General features: G+C 42.4%; 1 protein-coding gene across 5 annotated transcripts; it reads left to right on the top strand.

Moving 5' to 3' along the window:
• Positions 1 to 1,096: 1,096 nt before the first annotated feature.
• Positions 1,097 to 11,971, top strand: LOC106878051 (GPI alpha-1,2-mannosyltransferase 3). 5 transcript variants are annotated; one of them, XM_089344250.1, is made up of 8 exons: positions 1,097 to 1,215; positions 4,334 to 4,691; positions 5,606 to 5,723; positions 6,268 to 6,497; positions 6,977 to 7,126; positions 9,299 to 9,556; positions 10,107 to 10,523; positions 11,331 to 11,788. In XM_089344250.1, exons 2-8 carry the CDS (start codon positions 4,354 to 4,356, stop codon positions 11,653 to 11,655), a joined length of 1,836 nt encoding a protein of 611 aa, XP_089200376.1. In that variant the 5' UTR covers positions 1,097 to 1,215; positions 4,334 to 4,353; the 3' UTR covers positions 11,656 to 11,788. The 5 variants fall into 5 exon arrangements, with proteins under 5 accessions (XP_089200376.1, XP_089200374.1, XP_089200373.1 ...); XM_089344248.1 differs by lacking the exon at positions 1,097 to 1,215 and adding an exon at positions 2,126 to 2,265; XM_089344247.1 differs by lacking the exon at positions 1,097 to 1,215 and adding an exon at positions 3,025 to 3,271 and having other exon boundaries at positions 11,331 to 11,971.
• The last annotated feature ends 200 nt before the right edge of the window (positions 11,972 to 12,171 follow it).

Genomic DNA, 12,171 nt, shown 5'->3' with positions numbered 1-12,171 from the left:
GTGAACATTCAACGCTGAAAAAAAAGTTAGCGTTTCAACTCTGTGTGAGTACGTGTGTGTGTGTGTATGTGTGTGTGTGTGTGTGTGTGTCCCCTCCACCATCGCTTGACAACCTATGTTGGTCTGTTTACGTCCCCGTAACTTAGCAGTTCAGCCTAACAGACCGATAAAATAAGTACTAGGCTTACAAAGAATAAGTCCTGGGGGTTGATTTGTTCGACTAAAGGCGCTGCTCCAGCATGGCCGCAGTCACATGTCTAAAGCAAGTAAAAGAGTGATAGAATGAAAGAATTGGGGGTCAATTCAATTGACTAAAACTTCTTCAAGGCTGTGCTGCAGTCTGGCCGCAGCCTAGTGAGTGAAAGAGAAGTAAAGGATCGATATTTGTGAGAGACGGGACGAGATTGAATCAAGTCTGAACAGAGACTGACCACTCTGTCAAGTGTTGTTGAGTGGCAGATTGATGGGTTGTGGTAAACATTGTATCTGGTTTGGTGAGTTCGGGGGGGTGGGTGGGGGGTGGGGAAGGAGGAAAGAGGAGGAGAGAGGGATGGAGAAGCAAGGACAGACAGAGAGACGAAGGAGGGGATAGAGAGAGGGTAGAATAAGGGGTAAGAGAGGGGTGAAGAGAGAAAGACACACAAAGGGAGACAGAGAGAGAAAGAGAGAGAGAGAAAGAGAGAGAGAGAAAGAGAGAGAGAGAGAGAGAGAGATAAAGAGTGAAAGAGAAAGAGAGAGAGAGATAAAGAGAGAAAGAGAGAGAAAGAGAGAGAAAGAGAGAGAGAGAAAGACAGGGACAGACAGAGAGACAAATGGAGAGAGAGAGAAAGAAAGAAAGAAGCAGAGAGAGAAAGAAAGGAACAGATAGATAGATAGATAGAGAGAGAGAGAGAGAGAGAGAAATGCAATGAAATAAGAGATAGAGAGAGAGAGAGAGAGAGAGGAGCAGGTATGGAGGTATAAGAGATGAACAAAAATGAGACACACTGTTTATGTGTGTGTGTGTGTGTGTATTTGTGTGTTTGTGTTATGTATGTGTGTATGTATGTTTGTATGTGTGTGTATGTGTGTGTGTGTGTGTGTATGATAGGGTGATGTGGTGGCGAGGGCGGTGGGGGTTGGGGGTGGAGTAACAGTTCCAGATTAAGGGCAACGGCGTTGTGAATGAAGACGACACACCTGGAGATGTAACATTGCTGTTCCTTAAAACCCCAGGTAAGCAACGATTTCAAACTGTCCTTTGGTCAAAGGGGATTTAGTCGACCTCGACCTTTATGGGTTTCACTTGTTTCGTGCATTAGACTGCGGCCATGCTGGGGTACTGCCTTGGAGAACGTCTAATCGAATGAATTGACCCCTGTAAGGTTTTGTTTTCTTTGGTACTTCTTACTTATTTCTATCAATCTCTTTTGCGAAACCACTTGGTTGCACGGATGTAAACATACCAACACCGGTCGTTAAAACAGTTGTGGAGGGCAAACAGACACAAAGACACAGAAATGTATAGACAAGGGGTTGCTGAAAGGTTCTCGGGTGTTGTGAAGGGCCTGGTTGCAGGCCTAACTTTCTGAGTTCTTTTACAAGGCTTAGAAAAACTGAAGGGACCACTGCAATAAGTGTGTGAATATCTGAAAGGGGGAATATGTTGGATAAAATCATAAATAACTGATTCCCCCTGGATTTTCTTTTATCCAGAGCCAGGAAATTTTCAACAACCCTTTGTGTGTGTATGTGTGTGCGTGTATGAATGTAGAATAAGAAATGGAAAATCCTCGGTACAGTATTATGTCGTTGGGAAAAGGAATAGAAATGGCTTTTCTGATAATTTCTGGTTATAGTGATGGTGGTTGGTGTGGTGGTGGAGGTTGTGGTGGTAGTGGTAGTGGTGGTGGTGATGGTGGTGGTGGTGGTTGTGGTGGTTCGTGTGGTGGTGGTGATCATGATGATGATGGTGGTTGTGGTGGTTGTGGGGGGGGGGGCGGTGGCGGCGGCGGCGGCGGTGGTGGTGAGGATGATGATGATGGTGGTGGTGGTGGCGGCGGTGGCATCGGTGGTGGCAGGGCGACGAGGCTGACGGCAGTCGACGATCGCCGCCGTCGTCATGGAGACGCCTTAATCAAGTTGTCGTGTGATGACAGTGACAGTAAACGGCGATGCTGACGCTGACGCCGACACTGCTGGCTGTGCTGACGGAGTTGGTAAGGATATTAACGACGATGAAGTCAGGTTAGGATTAACCAGAAGCTGAGACGAACACGAAGAAAGGTAAGCAACAGATTAAGAAAGATTATCATTATTCTCCTCCAGCTTGTCAGCCCCGTGGTGGTCCCTTGATAATGTAGAAAGAAAAGGGCTTCTGGAGTGGGGGGCATGGCTTAGGGGTTAGGGTCCTGGACTTACCGTGATATTTCTTATTCCTTAACTTGTTTCAGTCATTAGATTGTAGCCATGGATCGATGGATAGATCGATATACATATACTCTCTTTACTCTTTTACTTGTTTCAGTCATTTGACTGCGGCCATGATGGAGCACCGCCTTTAGTCGAGCAAATCGACCCCAGGACTTATTCTTTTGTAAGCCTAGTACTTATTCTATCGGTCTTTCTTTTGCCGAGCCGCTAAGTTACGGGGACGTAAACACACCAGCATCGGTTGTCAAGCGATGGTGAGAGAACAAACACAGACACACAAACACACACACACACATATATATATATATATATATATAGGATGGGCTTCTTTCAGTTTCCGTCTACCAAATCCACTCACAAGGCTTTGGTCGGCCCGAGGCTATAGTAGAAGACACTTGCCCAAGGTCCCACGCAGTGGGAATGAACCCGGAACCATGTGGTTGGTAAGAAAGCTACTTGTGTGTGTGTGTGTGTGTGTGTGTGTGTGCGTGTGTGCGCGTGCCTTTGTGTTTGTGTTCGTCAGCTTCGCCATTGCCTCACACCACCACCACCACCACCACAACCGGATGTTTATTTCTGACAGAACATACATTCTCCCTATCACCGGTCGTCACCGGTTGCCAGGTACTCTATAACAAGTAAACTACGGTTGTCAAGCGACACCCTCCTGGGGTCCTTTTTTTTGCCTGAAAAGAACAAAACCGAAACGAAAATGTAAATAATCTTCAACCTGATTTATAATTTCCAAATTCAAATGAAAAATTAACCAGAAAAGGAGAAGACAACTCTTCCTGTTTCCTGATGAATCTTAACTTAATTGGTTTTAACTCTTATAATTACGATGTGACGTCGTGAACAGGTCTGGTCATGTCTTTCTCTCTCTTTCTTCTTGTCCTTCTTCTTCTCCTTCTTTTCTACCTCATATATACATATATTATTCTTTGATCTGTTTTCTGTTTCCGTCTGTGGACTACGGTTATGCTGGAGCACCGCCTCGATCGATGGCGATTAGCCGAACGGATCGATCCCTGCACCTGTTCCTTTAAAGCCTGGTGCTTATTCTATCAGTTTTCTTTTTACCAAACCGTTAGGTTACTTGCAGTGGAGGCGCAATGGCCCAGTGGTTAGGGCAGCGAACTCGCGGTCATAGGATGGCGGTTTCGATTCCCAGATCAGGTGTTGTGAGTGTTTATTGAGTGAAAACACCTAAAAGCTCCACGAGGCTCCGGCAGGGGATGGTGGCGAACGTTAATTTCACGAGCAGGCTGTTCCGTTGATCGGATCAACTAAAACCCTCAGCGTCGTAAGCGACGGATTGCCAACAACAGGTTACTTGCATGTAAACAATCCAACACCGACTGTCAAGTGAAGGACACACACACACACACACATATCTACCTATCTATCTGTTTGTCTGTCTATCTATCTGTATGTCAATCTATAATAATAATAATGAAATTATTGTGCACTACAACTCATCAAAGGTGCATGTATAGGCGTGTGGTTGAGTGGTTAGAGCCTCAGGCTCACAATCATTAGGTAGTGAGTTCAATTCCCGGACTACTTCACGTTGCTCCAGTTCTATCAGCTGTAGGAATGAGTTGTAACGTCATGGTGCTAAGCTGTATCGGCCTTCGGTAACATGGGTGACTGCTGGTCTTCCATAAACAACCCTGCTTGGACTTGTGTCTTGGAGGGGGACTTTCTAGGTGCAATCCCATGGTCATCCTTGACCAAAGGGGTCTTTACCTTTTACATTTAACAAAATAATCTGGACACCAAAGGGCTAAATACTGAAATGATATGTGTTGTAGCTTTTCTTTTTTTTTTTATGTAGCACCTGTACCAGTAATTTTAGATTAGTATATCAAGATGTTTATGTTTAAATTTTATGTTGTTTTTTTTTTCTTTACCATTCAAGAATAACCAGTCAAAGAAATAATGGCAGAGGACGTATCTGCTTCTACAACTGCTGCTGGGAGCTCTATGTCACGACAGAGGCCTTCAGCCGCCGGAACCAGCGCCACAGTCAACCAAAATAGACAGAAAAGCAGCGACAACATTGTTAGTAATGACGACAAAAATGATAACGATTGCTTTTTGTTTAACGAACACATCCTGGGTGGTCTACCGGTGATGAAGCGTCTTTTTTCAGCCGAGCGGAACATCTTTATGGCTTTGGTAGCATTCCGTGTTGTCAACGCATTACTCATTCAGACTCAGTACGTACCAGATGAGTATTGGCAATCTCTGGAAATTGCCCACTCAACAGCATTTGGGTAAATGTGCTTCCAAATTTCCTTTTCTTAACAATTCTTCAATTCTTCATTTTGGTCGATGCCTCTCACTTGCAAAGTCTTTTTTTTTCTTTTTGTATTCTGACAGGAAGTCAAAAAAATATGGTTTCTTTTGGTTTACTTGTACTCATCAAAAATGGGTGCCCCTATATGTATGTATATATATATATATATGTAATTCAGAATATAGACTATAATAAACCGTGAAATAGATTTCTGCTATTCAAAATGAAACAAAACTGACATTAAGATGGAAAATAATATTTATTTTTGTATTCTTCCAATTTATTTAGATTTGAAGAAGTTTTCTCCTGTTTTTTTTTTTTTAATTGCAAAGTCTTTGATCAGATCCTCGGTATGACACCATGAACACTTAAAAACTATATTTCCTAAAATATTATTTAAGCAGAGGGCCAAAGTTCTAAGAGGGGGAGGGTTGTGTGTAGCAGGTCCGGATTAAGACCCGTAGAGGCCATAAACACTTAAAAGAGTTTGGTAACCCCCCCCCCGTGTATGTAGTTTAAAATATAAACAATAACAAACCATATAATAAACTTTTATTTTTCAAAATGAAACAAAAGATGGAAAAATATTTATTTTTATATTCTTCCATTTTATTTAGATTTGAAGAAGTTTTCTCCTACTTGTTTTAATCGCAAAGTCTTCGATGAGATTCTAATGGTTAATTTTTTGATCAGATCCTCAAAATTAATCTTACACTTAGTAGACATAAGGCATTTCAAATATTATTTAAGCAAATTCAAAGTGATTTCTTTTGTGTTGTAAACCATTTACCATTTCTGTGGTGCTCCATCCTTCACTTGTTTATTTTGCTCAGTTGTTAATCCATCACTCTGTGTTTCACTGATGGTGTTGTTCTCTCTTTCTCTTCACAGTTATGGCTATCAGACTTGGGAATGGAGGAATGCCCTGCGTGGCTACCTTTATCCCTCCGTCTTTACTGTTCTCTACAAAGTCTTGCACATTCTCAGACTGGACTACAGGATCCTATTGGTAAATATATCCTCCAACTATTTATTTATTTATGTTGTATAGGTCCCGAGATAACTGACCAAGCTGACTTATGACCAAAGCTGTTCTTCCGTTATCATCTCTTTTATTCTGACACACAGTGAAGGCACATGGCTCAGTGGTTAGAGCATCGGGCTCACAATCATGAGGTAGTGAGTTCGATTCCTGGACCGAGCTGCATGTTGTGTTTTTGAGCAAGATTTTCTTATCTCACGTTGCTCCAGTCCACTCAGTTGTAGAAATGAGTTGCGACATCACAGGTGCCAAGCTGTATCAACCCCTTTACCTTTCCTTTGGATAACATTATTGGCATAAAGAGGGGAGGCTCTCCATGCACTGCTATAAGCAACAAAAGTGAGCGAATGTGTAATAACTTAGTGTGACTGCATGATGCATGACAGAATTCAAGGGCAATCCGTTCCACATGGCTTCACCCTGGTTGCTTTAGCTTTATTACTGTAACAACCACCCCAATACTCTTCAATCAAACCTCACATGCTGACTACACAAATAATACTCTTTTCAGATTAAAGCCCCTCGCGTGTTGCAGGGGCTCCTTGCTGCCACTGGTGACTTCTATCTCTACAAGCTCTCATTGCGCCTCAGCGGCACGGCCACGGCGCAGTGGACTTTGGTCTGTGAGATATTGTCCTGGTTTTTGCTCTACACCTACCCTCGCACCTTGACCAACGGGGCTGAGACAGCCCTCACGGTCATCGCTCTGTATCATTACCCTTGGCCAAAATTGAAACCAAAGTAAGTTTTTTTTTTTTTGTTTTTTTCCCTTGTTCATATCTTTTGTCTTTTGTTTGTTTCATTCACTGGACTGCGGCCGAGCTGGAGCACCACCTAAAAAGATCAAACAGATTGACTGCAGTTTTTTTGTTTTTTTTTTTGTATTTTTAAAAAAAAATCTGGTACCTATTCTATCAGACTCCTTTTGCCAAACAGCTAAGTTACAGGGATGTAAACAAACCAAGACTGGTTCTCAAGCAGTGAGAGGGAACAAACACAGATACACACACACACACACACATACACATCTGTTCCCTTTTATTTGTTTCAGTCATTAGATTGTGGCCATGCTGTAGCACCATCTTAAAAGTGTTTTAGTCAAACAAATTGACGGAAAGGACTGATATTCATGTACACACACATATATATACACTTCTGTTCCTCTGTTCCTTTTTGTCTCTCATCTCTCATCTCTTCTTCTGTATCTTTTCTTATTTCAGGGACCGCAATTCCACCCTCAAGTTCCTTTTGGTCGCTGGACTCTCTGTCATTGTACGACCGACCTCCGTCATCACGTGGATTCTTCTCTGTGGTTGGCATCTTCAGAACTCCTTCTCTCTCCGTCTGTGTGTCCTCTACGTTTTAGCCATGTAAGTATCCCGAAAAAGCAGCGGTCCTCAATATTTCTTGCACCACAGACCAGTGGCATGCAAGACGATTTTTCGTCTGACCAAAGTATCGCATGCATAATAAGACAGTGCTTTTTAACTTTCGAATAATGCCACCCCACTGGCAAGGCGAGTAAGCCAACGTTTCCCTTGATTAAAAGACTAGTCAATCGTAGGATTAACCATTTACGGCTGAGTGGACTGAGGCAATGTGAAATGAAGCGTTTTGCTCAAAACATTGCGCTGCTCGTTCTGGAAATCGAACCCATGATCTCTAGATGTGAGTGAAACACCCTAACCACTGGGCGATGCGCCTTTACATCAGAATAACCATGAAATTTAATTTCGCTGTGAATGGTTTCAGAGATCAAAAAAGACATTCGTTTTACATTAAAAAAAAAATTAGACCTGCTGAGTTGCTTCCCTTTAGTTAAGACTGTATCAGTCGCTTTTCTTAAGATTCTCATATTCGACAACATTCACAAGGCCCGAAATTTTTGGGAAGAAGACCAGTCGATTACATCGACCCCAGTACACAACTGCTACTTAATTTATCGAAAGGATGAAAGGCAAAGTCGACCTCGGCGGAATTTGAACTCAGAACGTAGAGACAGACGAAACACAGCTAAGCATTTCGCCCGGCGTGCTAACGCTTCTGCCAGCTCACCACCTTTCGTATTCGACAACATTCGAAGTTACATTCGAAGACGAATATAACTTTTCACCTCTGGGAGGCAGGAATGTGTTAGGGCCATCTGATCAGGAAGTCACGAAAGAATAGTCCGGGTGTCAGTGAGGATGGGTTATCTCCCTTAGACTAGTTCATTGTGGGCCAAAAGAGGGGGAACAGTGTTCGTTTTTCTGTTTTGTTTTCCTCTGGCTGTTTTTAGATTGTAAAGATTTTTCTGGGTCCAATCGGAGAACGTGGAATCCCATGCTTGCTGTAGGTTGCATTTGAAATGGATACAAGGGCTGTAAATTATTTGGAGAGTGACCAGTGATTCGGGTTTCTGGGAGGTTTTAAGAAGCCTTGTTCACTCAGCTATACAAAGCTTGCAGCGTTTCGTCCCGTTAACGTAGGGTCCCAGCCGCTCTCAAATCCTCCACTTGATATCATATGGGGTCCCTTCATCTTTGAGGCGGCACACATGGCTGGCCAGGGATCCGAAGAGCGCTGGAACTGGTCAGCTGGAGAGCTGCACCAGGTTCCAGTCTGATTGTGACTTGGTTTTCTATGGCTGGACACCCTTCCTAACACCAACCGCTCCAAGCGTGTAGTGGGTGCCTCTTACGTGCCATTGGCACGGGTGCCTGTTATGTGCCACCAGCACAGGACGCTTCAATCATGAGACTATGAGTGTGATGCTGCACCACCTTTGCGAATTTATAGTTTTTTTTTTTTCAAGTTGGTACCTGTTGTATCAGTCTCTTCTGCCAAACTGCTAAGTTACAAGGATGTAAACACACATCTGTTGTCAAGTGGTGGTGGTGGAACAAACACAGACACAAAGGTACACACACATATAGATATATACACACATGCATACACACACACACACACACACACACACACACACACATTTGGGTGGTTGGCATTTGGAAGGGCATCCAGCTGTAGAAACTCTGCCAGATTAGATTGGAGCCTGGTGCAGCCTCCTGGTTTGCCAGTTCTCAGTCAAACCATCCAACCCATGCCAGCATGGGAAGCGGATGTTAAATGATGATGATGATGATGATGATTGTGTGCGTGTGTGTATGTATGGCTGCTTACCTGCTAACAATTGATTTCATTGGTTATTTGGCTTAGTATTTTTTTTTTTTCCTGCAACCATTTTACTGTGACAGAATTAGCAAATCATTCACTCTTCTCCATGCAATGACGTAAACAATCCAAAGGTAATTTGACCTACAAATTGTTTTTGCATGTGTTATAAGTTATGTAAAACATAAAGTGCTGCTTTGAAACATATGTAGACTTTGTTTACAATTTTCCATTCCTTACTTTCTTTGAGATATATCTGCCTGCCTGTCTGTCTGTCTATATATATGTGTGTGTGTGTGTGTATATGTATATATATATGTATGTATGTATGTACATAATTAGGTATTTTGATCACTCTGTTTACGTCCGTCTTTTCTTTTTATACTCCACAGTGGGTCCTGTCTTACTCTGTCCACTCTGGTTGATTACCTTGGCTACGGCAAATTTGTCCTTGTACAGTACAACTTCTTCAAGTTCAACGTGGTGTCCAACCTTGGTTCGCACTATGGCACCCACCCGTGGCACTGGTATGTGACGCAGGGCTACCCTGTCATCATAGCAACTCACCTTGTGCCGTTTGTTGCTGGGGTGTGCAAGGCCAGGAACAAGTCCCTGTTCACCGTCATCCTCTGGACTCTCTTGATATACAGGTGTGGTATGGTCTCAAGTCTCGTGTGTGTGTGTGTGTGTGTGTTGGAGGGGAGGGGAACCAGTGTGTGTGTGTTTGTATGTGACTTAGTTTGTGTGTATGTGCATGAGATTTCAGGTCTTTTGTGTGTGTCTGTTGATGTGGGGTTAGGGATGGTTGTGTGTGTGTATGTCTGTGTGTAGGTTTTTGGTCTTTTGTGTGTGTGGTCTTGTATTTGTTTGCATGGGTGAGTGTGTGTGTGTGTGTGTTCATGTGTATGTGTGTGTGGGGGGGGTATCTGTGTGTGTGCACGTGAATGGGTGTGTGTACGTACATAACCTTTTGTGTGTCAAATGGTAAGTATGGCACCTACTTACAGCTAGGTAGACTGGACTATTGACAGTTGAGTGTGTGTGCTTGTGTTTGAACACTTGATTTCACATAAAGGACTAAAGAATGACGCACCCTCTTGTTATTCTTGTAAAACCTGAAAGAATTTCAGAATCATTCTTTCGTATGTCTTTTGCATTCTTTCAACCGTTCGTTTTCTTTTATCCATCTTCTACCTCCAGCTTCCTCAGTCACAAGGAGTTCCGTTTCGTGATGCATACGATCCCCTTGTCAATGCATTACTGCGGAATTTACTTCCACTCGTTGTGCACCGAAGACTTGCAGTCCAACACGAAGCCGCATTCTTCAGGAAAAGGTCATTCGTTTCCATCTCCGGAGAATACTTCGGAAAATGCTTCACCGGACAGCGAACAAAAGAAGAAGTACTTCGTTCAGAAATCACGCCTAACGAAGGCTTATTATCTGCTGATATTTCTCGCAGTCACAAACCTACCCCTTGCGTTTTATTTCAATCTGATCCATCAAAGGGGTACGGTGCTTGTGACAAAGTTCCTTCATGATGAATTTGCTCCTGAAAAGTTGACCCCTACTTCTCGTGTGCTCTTCCTCATGCCCTGTCATTCGACCCCGTTTTACAGGTAATTTTGAATATTCGTCATTGTTGTTGTTGATTTTTTTTTTTTTTGCTTCAATTAATTGTTGAACTGCAGCCATGCTGGGGCCACTGCATTGAAGGGGTTTAATTATTAAACAAATCGATCCCTGTCATTTTTTTTTTTTTCTCTTTTATGCCTGGTACATATTACATCTGTCCCTTTTGCTGAACTGCTAATTTAGGGGGATGTAAATGAACCAGCACCAGATTTCAAGCAATAGCTAAGGGCAAACACATACACACACAAACACATACACACAAACACATACACTCGAACACACACAAAGGAGTGCTAAAAAGTTCCTATCTTTGGATAAAAGAAAATCCAGGAGGATCACTTAATTATGCTTTTATCCAACATATTCCCTACTTAGATTCACACACTTATCACAGGGGTCCTTCAGTTTTTCTAAACCCTGTAAAAGAACTCAGAAGTTTGGGCCTCCAACCAGGCCTTTCATGACACCCTTAAAAGCCAGGAACTTTTCAACACCCCTTCGTAGATATATTTATGTATATATGTATATATATTAGGAGTGTTGAAAATTCCCTGGCTTTGGGTAAAAGAAAATAGAGGAAGATTAGTTAATTATGATTTTATCCAACCTATTCCCTTCTCAGATTCACACACTTATTGCAGGGGTCCTTCAGTTTTTCTAACCCCTGTAAAAGAACCCAGAAGGTTTGGCTTCCATGAAACCCTTAAAGCCAGAAACTTTCCAGCACCCCTTTCTATAGTTAGCTGACTCCCTGATGATGTGTTTTTATCCTTTGTTTTTTTCGTTTGCAGCCATATCCACAGACGAGTGCCAATGCGATTCTTGACATGCGAACCGAATCTCTCCCAGACTGACCACTATGTGGATGAAGCTGACCTTTTCTTCAATGACCCTTTGAAGTGGTTGGACAAAGAGTACAACATGACCACTTCAAAGAAGGCCGACACCTTGCCGACCCACTTTGTCTATTACGCTAACCTTCACAGAACCCTTTTCCCTCACCTTGACCAAGCCGGCTACCGCAAGTGCGGCCAGTTTTTCCACACCCATTTCCCTGAAGGGCGGTGCAGCACCCACGTGTTGGTCAGTTGCAAAAGACGCACTCGACAGCTATGAACTTTTCTGATGCCTGAAAATGGTGGAGGTGGAGGTGGTGGTGGTGGTGATGGAAAATGCCAGTCACGTTATGCCTTTTCCTTTCTTTTCTTGACAAATGAAAAGAAATACAGCTTTTCTGCTAACTTAAATATATATATATATATATATATATATATATATATATATATATATATATATATATGTCTGTGTGTGTGTGTGTATGAATTTTTATTAATATTTAGCAGAAGTGGCACGAGTGATTCGAAGTCCAAGAGTTTCATGTGTTGGCGTTTATACGTGTCTTCTAGAATTAAATTATCTCTTTGAAATTCAACTGTTTTTTTTTTTACTGAGCATTTAGATAATTCTGCAAGAATATTCTCGTCATTCTTAGAAAATATATTCCTTTACAGTTCTATCTACCTATCTATCCATCTATCTATCTATCTATTTCCCTATCTATCTATCTTGATCTATCTATCTATCTAACTATCTATCTATCTGTCAATCTATCTATCTGTCCATCCATATCTA

Source organism: Octopus bimaculoides, chromosome 28 (assembly GCF_046866305.1).
Source record: "Octopus bimaculoides isolate indiv1 chromosome 28, ASM4686630v1, whole genome shotgun sequence".
Taxonomy (NCBI): Eukaryota; Metazoa; Mollusca; class Cephalopoda; order Octopoda; family Octopodidae; genus Octopus; species Octopus bimaculoides.
This window is presented reverse-complemented; position numbering and strand designations above follow the sequence as displayed.